This window comes from Lonchura striata, chromosome 5 (genome assembly GCF_046129695.1).
Source record: "Lonchura striata isolate bLonStr1 chromosome 5, bLonStr1.mat, whole genome shotgun sequence".
Taxonomy (NCBI): domain Eukaryota; kingdom Metazoa; phylum Chordata; class Aves; order Passeriformes; family Estrildidae; genus Lonchura; species Lonchura striata.
The window spans coordinates 70,497,261-70,519,687 of NC_134607.1; the positions used below are offsets into that span (position 1 = coordinate 70,497,261).

At 45.7% G+C, this 22,427-nt stretch overlaps 1 protein-coding gene across 1 annotated transcript in view; it reads right to left on the reverse strand.

The window, feature by feature from the left end:
- The window catches only part of PLXNA4 (plexin A4), a 475,064-nt gene that overhangs the window by 154,172 nt on the left and 298,465 nt on the right, over positions 1 to 22,427 (reverse strand). Inside the window, exon 5 of the mRNA XM_077783705.1 lies at positions 14,621 to 14,721. Coding sequence (XP_077639831.1) covers positions 14,621 to 14,721 — 101 coding nt within the window. The remainder of the gene's footprint in view (positions 1 to 14,620; positions 14,722 to 22,427) is intronic.

A 22,427-nucleotide genomic window follows, 5' to 3' on the forward strand; every position in this document is an offset into this window, starting at 1 on the left:
TAATACAGGGCCCTCATTAATGCTGGTTTTAAACAGAAGGAGGGTCAATTTAGGTGAGATATAGAAAGATATTTTCCCCAATGAGGGTGGTAAAATACTGGCAGAGGCTGTCCAGAGAAGCTGTGGCTGTCACTGGATCCCTGGGAACACCCAAGGTCAGGCTGGATGGGGCTCTAAACCACCCTCACCCCAAAATATGCACCAAGCTAGCCAGGGAGAAACCTTCCAGGCAGGGGAAGTTAGGCTGAGTTAGATGGAGGTTCTTTTCTTCACGTGTCTCAATTAAAATGCAGATCTCCTCCACTGCCTGGGGCAGAGGGGCAGGAGGCATTGGGAATGAGATATGGGAGGGAGAAGCAAGGCATGGGGAGTGTTTGCTTCATCCCTGTCTGCCTTAACCCTTCTGCTGCCACCCCTGCTCTAACAGAAGGGGGTTCCTTGGGATAATCAAGGAATTGCACGTGTGTTTGCACCTTGTCACGTCTGCCAAGGCTCCTTCTGCTCTAATTGAACAAGCTCAAAACCTACACAGACACTTGTGAGATGGAACTATTATTTTTGTGCCCTATATATGCTTTATATATGCTTTTTTATTTATATATATATATATATATATAATATTTATATATATTTTATATATATGTATATATATTTATATAACTATAACTAAAATATAAGTACATATACATATACATATACATATACATATACATATACATATACACATACATATACATATACATATACATATACATATACATATACATATACACATAAATTTACTGCAGTCATCACATCCAGCTCCCAACAGGACTTCTGCAATCCACCCCTTGTTCAAAATGCTTCAAGCCTTAGGATCTCACACACCCTCTCATGAGGTGAGGAACTGTTACTCCTGTCCTACAAACAAGGGGCTAAAACACGGGGAAGTTAAGGATTGGAGTAATTTTAAGTCAGGCATTGTTTGAAATGCTCCTTAAGGCTCTTCAGTAGCTCCTAAAAGAAACTGGCACTTCCAGAGGGCAATTATTCCACTGCCTTCAACACCTCAGGGTCAGGAGGATCGTACTCAGAAAAAATCCTTGTCTCCACTGTCTGCAGAGACAGGAAAGTGAGGAGCAGATGAGATAAATCCCATCCTGAGTAATTTGTCCAGAACCATGCAAGGTACTATGGTAGAGCAAGGAAATCAATTCTGCTCTCTCTTGCCTAAGGAAAATCCTGTAACCAGTGGATCGTTCTGCTCCTTTCTCAGTGTACCAAGGGTTCAGGACAGTTTTCTCTAGCAAGAGCCTGTCCCACATTTTGTCTTACAACAGTGACTCAGTCCTTCAGCCACAGCAATTCCCAATTCCCTGGCCTCTCAAATCCCTTCATCCAGGCTAGGCAGAATCATCTCATCATCTCCATTCTTTCCCAGCAGAGCTTTCAGCATTTCCGTCCTCCTCAGTGTTGGAAGTCAAAATGTCCCTCAGACATTTTTGGATGTTCCGGGCCCAGGTCAGAAACATTTGAGACCCTGGCAGGCAGCTGCAAACAGCTGGGATTTTGGGTTTGAACCATGGAATGATTTACCAAACTTGCAGGAAGAACAAGAAGTCACAAAAGTTTAGATATTCGAGTAGAAGTAGTCACAAAGTAGAGGGAAGAATTTGTGAGTGCTGTACAGGGGGTTTTGGTTTTGTACATGGGGGTCAGAGGTTTAAGATGGATTTGGGATTTGGGCCTGCCCTGTCCTCCCTCTTTCTCCTTCCTTACCTCCATGTTCCTGGTGATGTTGGCACTCACAGATTTTAGAGTAGAAAGGCACCATTTAATATAGGTAATAGGCATTGGGATAAACTGTAACCATGTCACACGTAATGTGCCATATAAAATATAGAAAATCACCATTTAATATAGGTAATGGGCATTGGGATAAACTGTAACCATGTCACACGTAATGTCCCATATCAAAGACAGCAGCAGCCCTGGGTGGGAGAGAAGAAGCAGTCGGGGTCAGAGAGGATGTCAGGGTGTGTGTGTGCCTCTGCCTGAGCTGTGAGCAAACCACAGCAGCCCCAGGAGAAAATCCTTTAGATAACTTGCAATAAACTGCCTTGAGACCCAATAACAGAGACTGCTGAGCCTTTCTCTGGAAGATGGGTTGGAGGAGAGACTTTTCCACCACACAGAGCCACCCACGACCTATGGTGAGCTCTGGCACTCAGAATATTTATCTCAACTTTTCCTCAACTTTCTCTTCATTTTTTTGCCACAAGATGACCAACAAAAAGATGTGCTAATTGGACCCACAAGGATCATCCAGTCCAACTCCTGGCCCTGCATAGAACACCCCAAAAATCCCACCCTGTGCATGAGAGTCTTGCCCAAACACTTCCTGAGCTCTGTCAGGCTTCATGCTGTGACCATTGCCCTCTGGAGATGCTTCCAAAAATACACAATTATTGTATTCAAAAGTATATATTAAAAAAAAAATTAAAAAGAAAATTTTTCTGGTACAGAGGTCAAAGGGGAAAGAAGCATCTACCTCTGCAGCTCTGCTTGGGGGATGGAGTTGCAGGGATGTGGGAGCAAAAGGGAGAGTTGGGGGCTGTGCTGGTGGTACAAGGAGAGACTGGGTGGCAGGTCACTGAACATGGGAACGAGCAGCAGGAGATATTGGGAAGGAATTCCTGCCTGGGAGGGTGGTGAGGCCCTGGCACAGAGGGCCCAGAGAAGCTGTGGCTGCCCCTGGATCCCTGGAAGTGTCCAAGGTTGGGTTGGGCAGGGCTTGGAGCACCCTGGGATGGTGGAATGTGTCCCTGCCATGGCAAGGCAGGGAATGGGATGAATTTTGAAGGGTTCTTCCCATGCAAATGATTCTCTGATGGCCTGGATTTATGGGCAGGAGTGTGAGCAGATCTGTGGAGAGACTGAGGCTGGATAAAGACACACCTTAATGGTTTGCTGTGCTTTTCTTTAGGAGGAATTTCTCCCCGATCTTCCCCTGCTACATTCCCTTGTGAGACTTGTCTCAGGTGGAGGCTGATGAAATGTCACAGCAGCAGCAGTGGCAGCACAAGGCTGATGTTCCCCCACCCCGGGGAGGGCTGGTTTTATGTGCCATTTTCCCTCAGTGGCAGCTTATTGGCTGCAGAGGTACCGGGGAGCACCTGACAGCAAGACAGATTCCCTAAAAGAGAGAGATTCCCTACAAACAGCCCAGCTCCCTGAAAGATCCATCTTCCCTGACACTCACTGAGTGCCACAACCCTGCAGCAAAGCCTGGCCCTGCTTCTTTGCAAATTAGGGCATTGCAAGACTTCAAAATTCATGGGAGGAGTGAGAGCAGTCATGTTGCCAAACCCACAGAATTTTGTCCACTCTGAGAATTTGAGAGGGGAGAACATCCCAAACACACAGGGCTCTAAAGTCACTTGAGATGTCCTCAAGACCCCATCTTATCCTGCAGAAGAAAAGTAGATTTTGTGCTGTATTTGTCAGCCCCAGGTCTCCCACCTGAGGTTCCCCAGTTGCAGCACAGCAGGGATGAGCCACTGACTCGAGTTCCTTGTGTACATAAAACCACGTATAATCCAAACTCTCCTTATATTCTTGAGATATCCGTGTTCAAGCACCTGAACCATTCCTTATTTTGCTGATTCTTGAGGTCTGAATCGCCCTGCTGGCTCTGCCAACATCCATGCTGCAGTTCCAGTCAGGGAATACTCGTTCTGTGTGACAGTCCCTGTAACTTTGCATCTCAGCTCCAGTGCACACCTGATTTTTAAGATTTTTAAGGCTGCTCAGGATGGCCATGCAGCTTTCCCCTGCCCCTGTTCCCTCCCTGTGGGATATGCAGATATTTCACCCAGACACCTTCCCCTGAACGGGCTGAACTTTCTGCAACGCTCAACCCGAGCTGCCAATGCTCCTGTGATGGAGACAAATCCCAAGTAGGGCACCAAACTCACAGGGCTGCAGGAGGAGAAAGCTTCTGCTGGAACCCCCTGCACAAACTAATTATCTTCCCACCCTTCCCCGCTGCCCTCTAGCAAAATGAGCTAATCAAAGGAAAGGTGGTTATCAAAACACATTTACCACACGCCTGCGTCCTGTGGCCCACAGTGCCCAGTGCTGTCCCTGGTTTGCCTCAGGCAGGGACAGCCACTGAGATAATCAACCTGTCAAGGGCACAGCTCTGCCCTGGCTCACCAGGGCAGGGAAAGTGCTCCCAAAGGGGACACGATGGCATTTAGGGAATGGATGCAGCCATGGGTCGGTTCTCCAGGACTGGGGATCTGCTCAGAGGGGTTTATTCGGCGTTATCTGCAGAAAAAAAGGACTCCCAGGTGTGGGTCTCAGATTCAGTCAAAGAAAGAAACTGAGAGTTTCTATCCAGGCAGAAGCCTGGGAAAGAGCTAGAAAAGAATGCAAATAATTCTTTATCTCTCTTGTTTTTCACATTGTTTATAGTTAAGTTCTATCACTGTGCATCAAGCACTTTGCACCAATGCTTTAAGTTGTTTTCACTTCAGAACCAATGGAGTTAGTCCTCACAAAGCTCTGTATAAAAAAGCAGTGTATTTTAAATAAATCAGAGTTTTACTCTCACAGCCTTTTAAATCAGAGTCCCTTCGTTCCCATCCTACCTCAACAGCAACAGCCAGGAGCCTCTGATTCACTCAGGGCTTTATCACCATCAATAGCTGAGAATTCCCTCCTCCTCCTCCCTGGGCTAAGAGCCCCGATCTCATTTCAAAAGGCCATTGCAGAACTGTCACATTTGGGGCTATTTCCTTGCTCCAAAGGTGTGAAAGGATGGGCACTTTAGCTGTATCAGAGATTCCCTGGGCAGGATGCTTTGATGCTCCCCTGCTGTTCTTCCCTCTGAAACACCGGCTCCAGTTTCCATAACTGCCTGGGAAGGAATGGGAATTGCTCCGTGCCAAGGCCAATTTTTGGGAAGATGACTCCACTTTCAGGTGGAAGGGGCTCTCAGGCCAGCTGTGAGCCAGGAGGAGTCAAACCAAGACATCCTGAGAGCTCATTCACTCCTGCCTTTGCCACCGCTGACTGCCAAACAAATGATTGGAGACTTTCAAACCAAAGGAAAGGATTCAGATTTCATGGAATTACTTTTTTTTCTCCCACAGCATTCATGTTTTTCTTCCCATCATGCAGCAGCACAGAACTGGAAATCTCCTTTGCAGAGATAAATTTCCACAAATACCTCGGACACACACCGGGGTGTTGAACTTAACAACTGAAGTAGCTCTGAGTCTCCTCTCTGATGGGGAGGCACAGCCCAAATGGGCATGGATTTCCAATAAAAAAACAGGATTTGAGCTGGAAATCACGTGTTCTTCATGTGGCTGCTCCATCCTCAGGAAGATCAGGACAATTACTGGGTACCTTTGACAGGACTCACAGGTGTCTGAAGGCTTCAAGAGCTGCCCCATGGCAGGACAGCGTTGGGGCAGGAAAGGATAAAGATTTTCCTATAAAAGTGGCACCAACCACAATTGTGAGACCCAGAGGGTGGTCAGGCAGTGCAACAGAGCTCCCCAGGAATGTGGTGATGGCCCCAACCCTGCCAGAGCTCAGGAAGAGTTTGGACAATGCTCTCAGACACTTGATGGGATTTTTGGGGCTGTTGTGTGCAGGGCCAGGAGCTGGACCTTGATGATCCATATGGGTCCCTTCCAGCTCAGGATATTCCCTGATTCTCTGACTTTTGCATCATTCCAGGCAAATGCAAAACTTGCTTGGAATGATGAAAAAGTCCAAATTGACCCAAAATAGCACCCCAAATTGCTGCCTTATTAGAGGGATTCCAGTTTGCACCTTGGGGAAAAAACAGCGTGGGGAGTACAAGGCAGGGACAGCTGAGGGTTTATAGGATCACAAACCCCTGCAGGAGTCAGGAAATCCTTGTTTTGTCACTGTTAAAGCTCAGAGTGGCCCAGGAGTGATATTCCAACCTCCTGCCCCTCTGAATCCCTGAAGCCTGACCCACACAGCCCTTTCTGGAAGCAGCACTGAAGGAAAAGACTGTGAGGCAAAAACAAGGAGGGAAAAAAGGGGGTAAAAAAGAAAGAACAAAACCTCGAAGCCTGAAAGAGTCACAGGCTTTCAGACAGCAGAAAGTCGAACAAGTAAAAGACCCTTCAGGAAAGGTCTTATTGCAGCCTGTGTAGGCAGCTGGGGTTACCTGAGACTCTCTGGTGGTTCAGAAGACTTTGACCAAGAAAGTTAAAGCCAGGGGCAATCAATGAGCTCTGCCACAGGCAGTGCATCAGGTTACCTGCTGAGCCCAGACACCACGAGCTGCACTTTGGAACTTTTCCTTTTTTTTCCTCCCGGTCTGGCAGTGAGTCTGAGTGTGGATAACAAACCTCCCTCCCCCTCCACTGTGCTCACTAGAAAACAGCTTGTTTAAATGCCTATTTTTTTTTTTTTTTCCTTCATGTCATGTTGGAAAGGAGAGCTGTAGTTTCAGGGTGATGAGTTGTCCACACAAGTGGCTGGGAGGATGGGACGAGGTGGAGAGCAGGAGGATGTGGAGGGTCACTCCTCGGACACTGGGGTGGGTGTCTCCTGCCAGAGAAAGGCATCAAACCCCTCTGAACAGGGCTGGCGTCTTGTTGGGAGACCAAAAAATTCTCCCATTGATAGCTCAGGTTTAGCTTTTGTATTTTTCAGATTCTGAGCTGTCACTGTCGAGGCAGGACAGGAATGAAGAGACTCTGGCTCAGCAGGCTGCTGAGAGTAAAATTCTGATTTATTCAAAATACCCTGCTCTTTTATACAGAGCTTCATGAGGACCAACTCTATTGGTCCTGAAGTGAAAACAACTTAAAGCATTGGTGCAAAGTGCTTGATGCACAGTGATAGAACTTAACTATAAACAATGTGAATAACAAGAGAGATAAAGAATTATTTACATTCTTCTCCAGCTCTTTCCCAGGCCTCTGCCTGGCTAGAAACTCTCAGTTTCTTTCTTTGACTGAATCTGAGACCCACACTGAGCTGCTTTGGTGTGTGGGTCTGAGCTTCACATGATGGGATGGTGAGCTCTGTGCACAGAGCAGGGACACAAAACAATTCCTGCTCCAGCTGGGCACCAAGGACAAATGATCCAAACCTCAGCCCAGGAGCACAAACAGCGTGGGCTGGAGAGAGAAAAACAAGCAGGGTGGGACTGATGGGCTGGAGCTGGAATGGGAATGAACTCCAAGGTGTCAATGGAGCAGAACTGATCCCAGGGAGAGCCCCCGGGAGCGCTCGTGCATTTTGGGGCCATTTTGGGTCATCTTGGGTTCATTTTGGGGATATTTTGGTTCATTTGGGTTCATTCTGGGGCCATTTTGGTTCATTTGGGTGCAGCCCTGGCTGGGCTCTGGTGCTGCCCAAGGTGGATCCATGGAGGAGACCCTTTTCATAAATCCCAAATTTATTCTTTAGCTCTGTCCAGCCTCTGCTCTAGCTCAGCCTTCTCAAGGCATTACAGTGGCTTCTGAGGCGTCTCATAACAGCAGGGATACAAAAATCAACAGTTAATCCAGACCAGCTCCACCTGAGGAATTGTGTGTGGGAGATTTTGGCCCTCCCTGGGCTAACCCAGAGCCAAAGGGATCCAGGCAGGTGACTGGTGTGGCCCAGGTGTGACAGACTTTTGTCACTGCTTCTTCCACGGGGTGAGGACGCCTTCAGGAGGCCACTGGATCCCTTTCCCAAGGTTCAGGAGCAGCAGGATCTGCTGGCACATGCTCTGCAAAGCCAACAGAGCCAGCTCGGGTGCCTTGGGGAGGCTCTGGGTGCCAGAAGGACACACAGAGGACACGAGCAGCTCCTCAGAGCTGAGCAGAGGAGTGCAGGGAGCAGAGCCAGCTCCTGGCTCTGGTACCTCCAAGCAGGACAGACTGGAGATGCTGAAACAATCCCTCTTCCCTCCATAGCAAATGTCAGCTCCTCTAAACCAACAGTGCTTGTTGACTGCTTTGCTCAGTCTCTAGGGCTGGTAAAGACTTCTGGGGGAGAAAGAAATCACAGATGCCCAAGTGTTTCATTCTAATGGAAAAATAATAATAAAAAAAAATGCTTGCCTTCAGAATGACTTTTTATTTTGAAATCTCAAGCAATTTGCTAAAAACTGAAATCAAACCCCAAAACAAGGACTTCCGAAGTCTAAATGAATCATCCTCCAATTACTAAATGGAATCAGCCCCTTCCAGAACAGCTTTCAAGAACATTTCTTATTTAAAAAAAAAGAAAAAAAAAAAAAATTGGCCACTGTGAGCTGGAGAGGGAAAAAAAAAAAAAGTTTTGAAATATCACAAGTTCTCCCAGAAAATGGGACTGACTCCCTCCCTGATTGCAATTAATGACCTGCCAGCCAAGGAGTGCCCAGACCTGCAAGGGCAGATTCCAGAGCAGAAGGAGGCTGGTGCCTGGGGGTGCATCCTCCTTAAGGACAGCTTGTGTGTGTTCAGCCATTCCCCTTGGAATTAGATGGATGCTGCATGGGATGAAATGAGGCAGCAAAGCCAAAATCCAGGAGTGTCACTAACGTGGCAGAGCCTGGGACAGGTCCCTTTGCACCCACCAGGGGATTTCCCTGTAATGAAATGTTGCCCTTCTCTATAGGGATGATGCTTTTTTGCTCTAGATTTCCAGTTTGGGTGTTAAACACAACCCAGGGATGCTGTGCAGGGTTGAAAGCCTGCATGGTGACCACATGCAGATGTTCCAGTGAAAGTTCATAATAATAAAATGGATATAAACATATATAAATATATAAAATGAATATAAAGTTTATATAAATATATATAAATATATAAAATGAATAATAGAATGGTTTGGTTAGAAAGGAACCTCAAAATCACCCAATTCCACCCCCTGTCCCAAGCTGCTCCAAGCCCCATCCAGCCTGGACTTCCAGGGATCCAGGGGCAGCTACAGCCTCTCTGGGCATCTGTGCCAGGGCCTGCCCACCCTCACAGGGAAGAATTCCTTCCAAATATCCAATTTAGAATTAGGGAGGGCTCTTTAAGTAGCTGAAGGGTTTATCCTTGCTCTGGGGATAAAGAGCTTGAACTATTGGTGGGAAAGAAGGAAGAGGGGTGGTTACAGCTCGGGCATGGGTAAGACACGAGTAACTTGCCAGGGGATTAGAGGAGTGGTCAGATTTGGGTGGCATCTTTGGGGAGAGCTGCCTCTGACACAGGAGGGAGCTGCTGAATCCATTTCAGGCTTGCAGAAAATTCACTTTGCTCTCATCCCTCTCTGCAGTCCCCATCCAGGCTGGTGACATTGCTGTGACCTTGCAGCAGGCACCCAGCGCCAGCTTTGCAGCCTGGTCCATCCCCACTGCTCCCAGCCCAGCCCCTCTCCCCTCCTCCTGAGACCTGACCAGAGCCACAATTTCAATTTACACCAAGTAAATGATTCATCACCACCTAAAGAGGCCTGAGCAGAGCTGGGAGAAGGAGGGGGGACAAGATGGGGGTACAGATACAGAGATGAAAAGCTCCTGCTCTGTATCAGCCCGTCTCCTCGGGGCAGGAGCTGATCAATCCTCCCCCCTCTCTCCTGCAGCCGTCTGTGGGTCTGTCTGTCTCTGCCTCTCTCTCAGAGGACTCGAGTTTCTCGGTGTAAGGTTAGGACAGCAGAGCTGTGGAAATCGATTCCCCAGCCCTGGCACGCTGCCCTGGGCACAGACAGTCCGGCTCTAAAAGAGGGATGAGAGAGCCAAGCCCAGACCTCTCGGTGGTGGGAGATGAGGATAGCTGGAAATGGGGGTCTGGCGATCAGCCCCTGGAGGGAAAATCCCAAAATAAGAGAGGTGTGCATGGGAGAGACAAAACCACCATCCCATTTGTCACTATTGGACATGAAATGAGTGTACAGTAACTTGCTAGGTTCAAAAGAGGAAAAGAGCTAATTTAATTTTTGACCTCACAATATATAGAATTCTAAAAGTGACAGCGGATTGGAGGATGGAATTGCCACCTCTCCAACTACACTGGTCAAACTAACAGTCCATCAATTCTCTCCTCTCACAAAGAATGCAAAACAATCATTATTTACATGAACAGTGCATGAGAACTCCAGTAGAAATATGTAAACATCGGAAGGCATAGAAAACTTTTGAAAGAACTTTAAAACTTTTAGAAGAATTATAAAAGAACACTTAGCACTTTTAAAAATCAGGGCAAAACCCACTGGGCAGTTTTCACTTGTCTCCCAGTCCAGCACTGCTCCTCTTGATGGTTTATACTGGAGGAGAAGCAAAAACCTGGCTCCCAGCCCTGCTCTGCCCCGACTCTTGCACAGCCCAGCTGCCTCATCATGCCTTCCACATCACCGTGTGAAAAATGAAGATTTTATGATTGGCTTTTCGCAAATGTTACAATTAATATTATATGTGTAACATTAGAAAGTTATGCTGTATTAATTTTCTTAAGTAGTGTGTTAAATATAGTTTTAGGTTACAACATAATGTTAAAATGGAGACTATGTATGTGGGGAAGTTTTTATTTTAGGAATGAGATACTCGCTTTGAGGAACACCTTCCAAAGGAGAGGAATTTATGGCTTCTTATCAGAAAAAGCTAATTTCTTCAGGCCTTGCTCAGACAGAAGATGCCAGGGGATTAAAAGAAGTAGCTGACATATACCAGACAGAGTTTCTTGTTTTAAATAGAATGTATGCATAACCATGAAGAATGTATGAATATGCAACAAGTGTATTGGTTTAAGGGTGATTCCTTTGTTCACAAGGGATGCTTTTTGTGACTTAGTGTCCGAGAGCATCCAGACGTCCGTAATTCTTTGCTTTTTATTGTCTTGTAATTGCCCTAACTCTAAACTTTATTACTCTAATTTTATGATTATTTTTATAACCATTTTATTATTATTAAACTTTTAAAATGTTAAAAACCAAGTGATTGGCGTTTTTCACAACTGGATTCAGCCCTGCACTGGGAATCCCCTGGGATTCCTGACTGGGAGGGAAGAGGGAAGGGTTAGCAGCCAGGATGGGAAATGTTTATGGCATTTTTCCCCAGGGATCCTTGAGCAGGAGTTGTTGATGACGTATCCCGCTTGAGGAAAAGTCTGTTAATGAGGCTCGAGGGGTTCTGATGTGCAAAAATTTCTAATGAGAGACTCAGTATTCCAGTGTCCTTACCCCGAATACCCTGTGCAGCCAAAACTTGTTGAGTGGGATGTAATTGGCTCCTTTGCTCTCAGGGCTGCCCAAAAGGATGAGAAAACTGAAACTCAGAAAGGAGCACCTGAGGCTGAACTGAAAACCCCTCCCAAACTAGGACTGAAAATCTGAATTCTTAACTGTGGGGAAACCTAGAGGGAAGCAACAGACTTGAAGTGGGATTTGATAAGATTTGCCTTCAAAGTGCTTCAAAAAAAACCCCCACAGGGAGTCAATCTCAGTGACCCTGCTGCGAGGTACATAAATAAGAGGTGTTTATCTTTTCCAGGTAAGGAATCAGAGGCTGAGTGGCCAGAGGGAGGAGGGCACACTGCCTTCAGCCAGGTCCAGACTCCAGACACACTTCTCCCTCAGGATTGAGAGTGGACTGAGATGTTTTTTTGACCAAGTTGAATTTGCCAGCCCCACCCATCACCCTCATTTCATTTCCGTGCTCCTCGAGATGAACTGCTGCACACTTTGCAGTTGTCTGTGTCCCTTCTCTCTCCTTCTGGGGATTTTTTGCTGCATGTTTTGATTGTTTGTTGCCACTGACCCTGGATGCAAGGAGTTGAAATGCCCAGCATTGCTGTGGCACAGTCAATGAACAAATCCATGCCTTTTATGCTTTCTTGCACGTATCTGTGCTGTCCCTTCCCTGACAGCAAGCACACGGTGTCCTGGAGGATGGATGCAGGAGAGATGGGATGGGAACACACTATAAAGCTCTGTGTCAAATGGAAATATCCTCAGGTCAGCAGGATGAAATTTGCTGGGCTCTTACCAACCACACCACAATTCAGAACTGGTTTGCCAAGGTTCTCTTGAACAATTCCAGAGCACAAGCCCCATTTTTGGACATGTTTTGGGACAGATCCCCCAGATCTGATTTGAAATTAGGCACTGCCGTGGTTTTGGATGAGGGTCACACAAGCTGACAGAAGCAGAGCATTCAGAGCATCGACAGAAGGCTGGAATATGGTCCAGGTTTGTTCCCTTCTGTTCCAGCAAGGAGAGGTAGCAAAGTCTATCACTTCAACTGGATCCCTGTCTCCACCTGGAGACTTTGCAGCTCAACGGGAAGAACTCGGGTGAAGACCAACAAGAGCAGGGCCCATCAGAAAAACCCTCCAAGGCTGCCAAGGACACCGTGAGGCTGGGAGTGACAACACCCTGCAGAGCCACTCCCAGCTGGAGCCCTGGCTGGACAGATCCCATGCACTTCCCAGCCACAGTCTCTGCTGAGAGGGGCTTGGCAAACGAGACCTCCCTGTCACTCAGAGCCAGGAGCTCAGCCAAGCTGACACCTCCCTCTCCACAGCTTTGGCAGAGGGCTCCCTGCAGGAGGAGATCATTCAGGGAAAGGCTGCAGAGAGGCAAGATCAATAGCATCACTAAAAAGCTTAAGGAAAAACAAGAATGAACTGACATCCCAGTATGAGGACACCTGGATCGTCATGAAGCAGTGGGCAAACCAGTACCACAAAATAATGGGGGAGTGGAATGAGGCCCCTGCTTGGCTTGTTAAACCATAAGATCCCAATGAAAACTGCCTTGGAGTGGATCCCATGTTGTTTATTGGGATCTGATTCCTCTCTAAGGGCAATGGAGATCATGACAAGTCAAAAAGAGGAGAGTTTCCAGCAGTGAAAAGCTGGAGTTGCTGAGACAAAGGCTAATGGTCAGTGTCAAATTCTATTGAATAGAATGGAAACCACCAGGAAAATGTGACTCAGAGAAGAGTTGTTGGAGTGTTTAATTCAAAACACATCAGTCAGCAAACTGATGGAGAAGCTCTGTCCAACCTCTACCACCCTTCTTTCCCCTCGTCTTCCAAAAAAAAAACTTTTCACAATTAAGCAAAGTCTCTCTCCAGCAAATTCAGAGATTTTTTTGGATGTACCTGGCTCAGCCAGGGACTGTGACAGCGTTTTGCCCCTCTACCTTGATGCCTTAAGTTTCATCTTTCATATTTTCCAGATTCTGTACTGCATTCGTGTGTAACTCCGAACTTCATATAAAGTGTCAGCAAGTTCTCCTCACAGCTCAGTCAGACAAAACAATCCCTTTCCAGCCCCAGAACCAAGGACAGCTTGGGTTTTGGGCAGATTGGAGCCCAAAAAGTGCAAACAACAGCGAATTGAGGTGAGCAATTTGGGAGGATGGGACTGCATCACCTGGAGCTGGAAATGGACAATGAATCCCAACATGGAAATGGACCAAAACTTATAAAATGTGAAAACTCATGACTAAGAGTCCTTCTTGGGTGTAGCCACAGCCAGGCTCTTGCACTGCCCAAGATGTATCCTTTGAAGGCCTTTTAATAAATCTCTACTTTATTCCTTTAACAGGAAATCCCCATGCAGAAAAGTAAATAAATAATCTGGATCGAGTTGACTGATTATTTAGCTTGTTGAAAATAAACCACGTCTAGTGTGCTGCTAAGTGCAAAATATAAGAAAAAGGAAGTGTACTGTTTTCTCACAATGGTAATAGATGATGCAGTGAGGTAAGCAAGCACATTTCAGTCCTAAGAAAATTGTTGTATTGAACACCCTGAACCTGTAAATTTCAGAACGCTTCTATTACTGAATTTTGTTAGAATCAAAGGTTAAGATTATCACCTTAAAGGGTAGATTATCATCCAACCATCACTGTTCTCTTAGGTTTTAACAATGTCATTGCTCACTTCATTTCGGTGGATATGGCTTTGCTACCAAGTAAGCTGGGTTTTTTCATGAGACATGATTTACATTATTATTTACATTATTACATGATACATGTATCACCTTCATGTATTAATGGTAAAAACCACTTAAATCCTTGCTTAATAAAGAAAACTGCTACTTGCCTAAATTGACTCTGTTCTAGGTCGCCTCTCCAGGCATCAGCTGTGCTAGCACGAGGGCAGGTGGTGGGGACAGGCAGGGCTGGCATGGTGGTAGATGAAAAATCAAAACCCCACAATTCCAGTACAGATTTGTAGGGACGGTATGTTTTTATTACAGCGCTGGGATTTCCCTTCAAAGGGCATGCACCCCCTGAGAACCCCTGATCTTTTTTTATTACCCTTAGCTAATTTCTATACGCATAGAATTTCACAATAGGTTCATGCATATTCATTCTGCTGATTTCACATTATATTTACAGCTAGTTACACTTGTACTCATTTTTTGTCAGAAAGTACAAAAAGAACTCCTGGGTCACTCTGTGCTGTTTTAAGGTCCAAAGAGTCTTTCTTATCTCTTACCTTTTTAGTGTGGAAATTTGCATTCTTTTCTCCTTAGCTGGGGCAACTTTGCAGTTACCACACTAAACAGCATATTTAGCAAGCTCAAAGTGGCACATTTCACCTAAATCCAAATGGATTTCTACCCTGTTAAATGTTCACTCTGTCTCAGTGGCAGAGCCCATGGGTACTCACGTGTTGTGCAGGACGCACCATCCGCAGTGCGGGTCCCCCGAGCCCAGGCACTCGCTGCAGGTCTCGTACTGGCTGCACGACTCCACGGGCACCCTGGTGAGCTGCAGGAGGAAAGGGGACAACCTGTCAGGCTCCTCACGTGGCTCACAACGCTGGATGCAGGTGCCACCATCCCTGTCCCCTTCCCCTGGCGCCCGTGCTCCCGCAGGAACTCCCGGGCAGCGCTGGGCAGGCAGGAGGATGGGGATGGTTTTGCTCCAGAGGTCAGCCTGAGAGTAAAAGGGTTTTAAAATCATGGGGATTTGGGGAGCTAGAAGGAAAGTTAGGCTTAGTGGGCCCTGGGATGTGAGAATCCAGAGCTTCCCTCTGGCTGCCCTGGCAGGTCTGGGACCCTGGCAGGGGTCAGGAACCCCCTGGACAGAGCCCCCAGAGACACTGTCTGTGATCTCTGCCCATGGAAAAGAGTTTTCAATCTTACAGGATGAATTACCAGCTCTGAGTGTTTGATATAAGTAATAATTAAGTGTGGCATGGGTGCAAAAGTAAAATTTTAGGATTCTAGATGAGGGGTCCAAAGGGGACAAGCTGGAGGAAATTGGGTGTGTCTTGTCCTTTTTCTCCTTCTTCATGCCCTCCATGTCTCACTGTGGTGTTGGCATTTTTCTGTTGGTTCAGGCTGGGGACACACTGTCCAACGTAGGTGACAGATATTGGCACGTTATTGTAAATGCAGCCCAGGGAGTTTCTGGTATTTAATGTTTGTCACATCCCACTGAGGGCAGAGCCCCACACGCTGCCCTGCAGGACAGAGCTGGGCAGGGCAGCAGAACATGTGAGAGATAAACAGAATAAACAACCTGGAAACCAGCACAGACAAATTATGGCTTCTGCTTTGGCAGTGGGGCTGACAGACAGAGACTTTCTACAATCTCAGAATCATCAATACCTCAGATTCCAACACTGGGGTAATACCTTGGGAAAGTATAGGCCTTGTACTTGCTAGAACTGAACCTGTGTAACCGGTATGTGATATAATTGTTAGACGCAATGATTGTTTAGTAATTAATTACTGTTTAATCATAAGAATAATCATGAGGAACTGTGGTCAGGGGGCTTGAGAAAGATCATGCTTGAATAAGATCAATGTATACAATAGAACAATATAAGTTTAATAATTAATATGCAAGTTATATAACCATAGAATATAAAATACGTTCAGCTCGAAAGCCATGTCAGAGTCAGATTTGGGTCTGTACCCCTGATTCCCAGAGCTCTTCAATAAAAGCACCTGCAGATTATCATATCCTTTGGTTGTGTGTCTTCCTCATGCTAAGAAGCCTGGTGCAGTCCCTGTCCACACCCTGGTCAATGTCCCCTGGGACCTTTCCCTCTCCCTGTAGCCCTTCATCACTTGCAGGATTTCCCAGCAATCAGCACATCAGGCAGGCTGTGGGCATGTGGCACCTTGAAATGAAGTTAATTCATTTCAAATGGACAACAGGAGATCTTCTGCAGCAGGGTGAACTCCCTGGATCTCACTGATCTTTCTGGCTTTCTGTGAGAACTGAGGTCTTGTGATGTCTTTGCGTCCCTCCCATGACCTTCTGCCACCACCAGTCCCCACTGCCACCACCACTGCTGGTCCAAGGAGAGCATTAGCTCCACTCTCCATTGCCCGTGCATCTTTCCAACCATCTCTTGTCCCATCCCTGCAGAGGGACATCCCAGCAAGAAAGGGACGAAGGCTACCAGGCTGGATATTCTCTTGCTCTAGCCCTGCTTTTGCAGCTCAGAAGGCATTAGAGTAGGACCTGAAACACCCAGGTACTGCCAAAACACCGCATTTTATCATCTATTTTTCTTTTATTTTTCCTTTTTAATTAAAGTATTTCAGTGAGAGGTTTCAAAGGTTGAAGGGACTGCCCAGCCTGACCTCCTGTCTCACAGATTTTGATTCCTCTTATGTTTTTTAAGCCCTTCACAGCTTTTGAAGCCAAACACACAATTTGGGCCCAATGACCTGATAGTCCCTTTTCCATTGAATAAGCTTCAGAGAGCCTCTGTAATATCCAGTCAATTGCTGGTGTCTTCACCCCAGTTCCTGTCAGCAGGGAGAGTTTATTCCCTCAGATGATAGAGTGTGGTATTATCCTGATGAAACGCCACTGAGAACTGCCAGCTCTAAACTGCAGAACAGTTACTCCTGACAAATGACAAGGGAATGCACCTGGATCCCAGGGACAATTTTTTACTTGGCACTGCATTCAGGAGAGTTCGAGTGACAGAACTAAGATCCATCTTGGTTGCATCTCGAAATGAACTGGCTTTTTATTTATTTATTTGTTTTAATTTTAATAGAAATATAGATCAGGCAAAATTCCACCTCCGTACAAAGACCTTTCCTGGTTGTATCAGAAATTGTTTTTCTCACCCCTACCCACAAATCCCAGTTGACAGTCTATAAGCAAAAGCTGAAAATGTGCATTTTTGCCTTTGGCAAGTGGCAGAAGCTTTAGAAAACTTCAGGTAGAAACACGATGGGGTTTATTTACCATTGCACTAATGCCTGTGCCAAGTCACCCAGAGGAGCCAACTGCAGCTACTGAAAAGTCTTTAAGGAAAAAGTGAGGATGGGGGGGAAAAACTCAAACAAAAACCAACACAAACTCACTTTTCTCAACTGAATCTATTGCCATGAGCATAAAAACAAAATCAGAACAGACCACAGAGCAATAAAAGTTATAAGAACAATTCAGGGAGAGAGTCATTCAGATTTCTATAATTATGGTGGCCTTGGCAGTGGTGAATTAATGGTTGGATTTGATGATCTTAAAGGTCCTTTCCAAGATTCTGTGATTCTTTCAAGAAGTTTAAATATTTAGATTGTTTGGCCATGAATGAGGTTGTTCCACCTTCCTTAAGCTTCTGATCAAGAACGTATCACCTGTTCATAAAGAATAAATTTTATGCCTCAGGGTTTCACACAATTAAACTTGTTGAATCCAATAAACTGTGTTGAATCCAAATTAAAAAAAACCCAAAAATTATTACGAGAAGATGCCGCCAAAAGGTATCAGATTATAATTATAATATATAATATATATCACGTTATAATTTGTAACTTACAATTTATAATTTATACATTTATAATTTATAATGCTTACATTATAATTTATTATGTCAGCCATTCTCACCTCTTATTTCTACCTTAGAAAAATATATTGTGAGTTATTTTATCTCGATCACATCAAGCTTGGCCACTGTGGCCAGCAGAGGACTTGAAGAAGGAGCAGATAATTCAGTTTTGAAAGACTCTAAATCTGCCATTCCTCAATCCAGATGCAATCCCCACCTGGTAATTAGAATTTTGTGAGCACAGTTGGGTTTGGCTCTGCAGTTCCCACCCAAACCACCCTCAGTTTGACATATGGTGCTGCTTGATTTATCCTCATTAGCTCTAGATAGTTCCATCCAACCTGGTTTCAGAGCCAGTTTACACCTGTCTGGTAGAAGTGAGCTTTGGTTAAGAAGTTTAGATCAGAAAATGAACTTTTCCAACACCTGTTGATCCTGGCTTGGATGCTCAGAGTCAAAATCCACTTGAGGCTCAAATATAGGTACAAGAAAGAAGTCCTAGAGGACTGAAATTTGCCATTTCTTAGCAAATTGCTATAAAAAAGAGTAGATAAAAGGTGATCTCTGTATGTTTAATTCTTATTAGTTAATTAGCCATCAAAGGATAGCCAAGCTCGTTCCAGTGGCAGGAGGAACCTTCTGGGAACCCAGACTTCATCTTTGCAGAATTGTTTTCTTTTCAGTGTGTTGGGGGTATTTTGTGGGATATATGTTGATTTTAGGAGCACACACCTGGCTTGTGCTGCTGTCCCAGAGCCCACAGGGATGTGTCACGAACTTCCCACATCCCAAATCCTCTCAATCCCACCAGAGTGTGTCCCATGTCTCTGTGTGCATTATTCCTGCCCTGAAAGTCCTTTTACGAGTTCACCTCTAGCAGCTTTATTGTGAGATTAATTAAAACTGTACCATGCTGGTAAATGTCTTGGGCTGGAAGTGTCAGACCTTCCAATTAATGCAGAAAGAAAACACAAAAAAACAAAGGAGCTGCAACAGAAAGAAAAGCCACCTAAGGGTTGTCTGCTGAAAAGAGGAAGAACATCAAGCAAATAAGGCACATCAGAGGTCTTATTTTCCTTTTTGGAGCATAAACTGTAATTAATTCAGCTCAGCTTTCCACGTTGAAGGGTTTGAGAGCTAACTGGGTGCCTCCAGGGAACAGCCACTAAAATGTCAGCAAAAGAAAAGTCCATGCAGCCTCCCAGTTAAAGAGCTTTGCCATTATTCACTTGGATGAAGGGAACAGGCAGTGCTGGAGGTGGAAATCTCCATGACAAACCAGGCTGTGCTTACTCCCTCCACCCCTTCTCCATCCTTGGAATGCCTGACAAACTCTTCAAGGTTATTTCCCAACCTTGGTGAGGGTCCCTACCCCTGGTTCTTCGTGGGAGTGAAACCTGTATTCATCATTTTTGCAGCAAATATCACAGAATCCTGGAATGTCCTGGGCTGGAAGGGACCCACGAGGATCATTGAAGTTCAATCCTTCACCCTGCACAGGACAACTCCAAGAATCCACCACGTGCCTGAGAGTGCTGCCCAGACATATCCAGGGATTCAGCAGGATTAGAAAAGGAAAATGTCCTTCATTTTGGGGCATTAGGAGTCAGTTTGGAGTAATTTATATTCCTGCAGTGGTCACAGCCTCACTGGTATTTTAGTGTCACTGTGCCAGAGCAATAATGGATTTAAGAACAGACTGCTGTTCTTCTCAGGGCTTATATCCCATATATTAGGAAAATATATGATATCAGAAAAAGGTTCTGCCCCCAGAGGGTGGTGGGGCACTGAACAGGCTCCCCATGGAATGGGCACATTCCCAAGGCTCCCAGAGCTCCAGGAGCATTTGGACAATGCTCTCAGGGATGCATAGGGTGGGATTTTAGGGTGTCTGTGCAAGGCCACGAGCTGGACTGGATGAACCTCACAGGTCCCCACCAGCTCAGGATATTCCCTGATTGCATCCCAAATCTCCCCATTTTATCAAGGAGAGCTGAAGCTGGGAGTGAGGTCTCAGCAGCAGAAGGAAGAGCTGTCTCAGTGTCTCTGAAGGTGTGGGTTTATGGCATCTGAACAAGCTTGAGGAGGAAGTTCAGGTAACACCTGCTCAGGGAGCAGCAGGTTATTAAGTACAACATTTTTAGGCCCTGGGTTCATTGGAATATTGAAGATATGAAGGTAAGGTCCTGGTGGACATCCAGGAGCTGCTGTGCTTCCAAAGATCTGCCCAGAGCAGAGCAGAGGGATGGATAATCTCTGTCCCAGTGAGATGCAATCCCAGAGCCAGGGTTGGACAAGGGGAAGGTGAATCTCGTATCCTTCTCAGGGACAGAAAGGGAACAATGAGCAGGCCCAGATGCCATGGCTGCAGCAGGATTTGAAGAGATATTTCACCTCATCAACACATTCATTCACTGCTCCCCAAAGAAATCATACACCAGTTTCTGGCTCACAAGGACACCTTAAAAATCTGGCAAAATCTGCAAAGTGCTGAATGGTTCAGAGCTCAACTGCTCCTTCAGGGTGTTTCACACAACACCTCACCTCTGATCCTGCCTAAATTCCAAACTTCAGATTCTCCAGCTCCCAGCCTCCCTTCCCCTCCCTATTGCTAGTATGAATGAGTTACAAAAAGTCATTTAAAACAAAATGATTGAGTTTTTTGGATCTGATAGAAAGGAACAGCTAATCCTGTTAGAAATTTGGCTCCTGCTTCTGCCATTATACATTCACAAAAGCTCCTGCTGTGTGCTCAGTCACAATTTTCTGGCTCCCGTTTTTGACTTTTTTATTTCAATATACATTACTTCTTTTTCCCCCTTAAACTGCCAACATTCTGGTCAAAACCTGAATCACTGCTCAATCTCTGCTGTTATAATTGGATGTTAATACAGCGGCAGGATTTATTCAGTCTGATGGACTAAGTTAATTTAAATGTACAAAAAGGCATCTTAAGTAGCCAATTTCCTTCCCAACAGTCAAAAGATACATTTCCAAAACACTGAACAGTGGCTCTGTCAAGCCATGTGGGTTCTGTGAATGCTGCTATCTTTCAAGGCTCAGCCAGCCCCAAAAACCTGCAGGAAGATTAAGAGTGGAGCTTATTTGATTTCAAAGCCCTGAATAGAGAGTGTTCATGATAATACAGTTTATTAAATAGAGGAAGGCAAAAAACCACCTGAAGGAAGCACAGGTTGAAGCACTTCTGCACCTTTATAAAAATCAGTGAGGGTGTTCAGTCACCTGCACAGATCCCAGGATGCTGATTTTGTTCTGGCCTGAATTATGGACAAAGGGACTTGGATTTCCTCGGTCGTGTTTGATATCCTGTGCCTTATTACCTGACCTACAGACCCATTAAAAAAGCAGGGACAGGGAAAAGCAAAGCCCAGGGAGCTGAGGCACATTATTTATTTACCCTGGTGAGAAGCAGGACTCACACACAGGGAGATGTCAGACTGCTGGGAGAGGAGCTGGGCTGGATCCCGGCCTGCCCCTTCTGCAGGATAAGCACATAACTTGCCAGTCCCACTGGGACAGGGGATGTCATTTCTCATCAGATACCCCCAAGCTCTGCCTCTTCATCGTAGCCCTCTTCCCAGAAAATCCATGCTTACATCCGTGGAAAACCGGGGGTTTAATTAAGGGCGTTAATTGGAAGCAGCAGTAGCTGTCAAGGACAGATGACACAATAATTAAAGTGGGGGTCAGTGTCCTGCTACGTGGCAGGATAAATTACCTGATCAAATATCCTTGTTCACCAAGGGTCCCCTACCTCCAGGTGTGTGTGTGCTGTTCCTCCTCCTCCCCTGTCTCTTTTCTGGGAACCTTTGTTGAGAGATTTCTGCACTCTGGCACTGCCAGAGCAAATCCTTGTTGCCCTGATTTTTAAAAGTGTTAATTTTCTTTTATAGTTCTTTTGAAAGTGTTAAAGTTCTCATAAAACTTCTTTAGCCTTCTGATAATGGTTACATATCTGAGAGTCAGAGTTCCCACACAATTTCATGTATAAATAGAATAGTTTACATATTTCTCCGCAGGTGGAGAGAAATTATTGATTGATCTTTGGACCAGCGTGGTTGAAGAGGTGGTTAATTCCATCCTCCAATCCACGGTCACCTTTGGAATTCTATAAATACCAGATGTTCCAATAAAACACTTTCTTTTTCTCCTTTGAATTTCCAAGTTCTGTGCACTCATTTCGTGTCCAATAGCGACAAATCCCCAGTCACAACCACACGACACTCACACCAACAGAGCTACAGCAAGAAGATCAATAGAACTATTTGATGCCCACAGCCTCTGTGGCAACATCTCCAGGAAACTTTGAGGTGAGGCCGAGTGTTGGCAGCTCCCATCAGAAGCTCTCAGGATGAGATTGCTGCTCTTACAGCAGTGAAATTTGCTTTGCACACCTTGCAGTGCAGTTCTTCTCTTCATGCACCCCTTGGCAGGACCCTGCCCTGCAGCTGGCTCAGAAAACCCCTCAAATCAAGGGTTTTCTATGTAAACCATGCTGGGCTTAATTTCTGATCTATCAAGTCTGTCAGTCTTTCAGCTTGTAGGGAACAGCTCTGTCATGGCAGGTGTGAAAAGCAAGGGCTTTGCCTTCTCACTAAACTCTGTCTGCAACATCAGAGTCCAATTCTAAGCTAGAAACTCATGCTCTGTT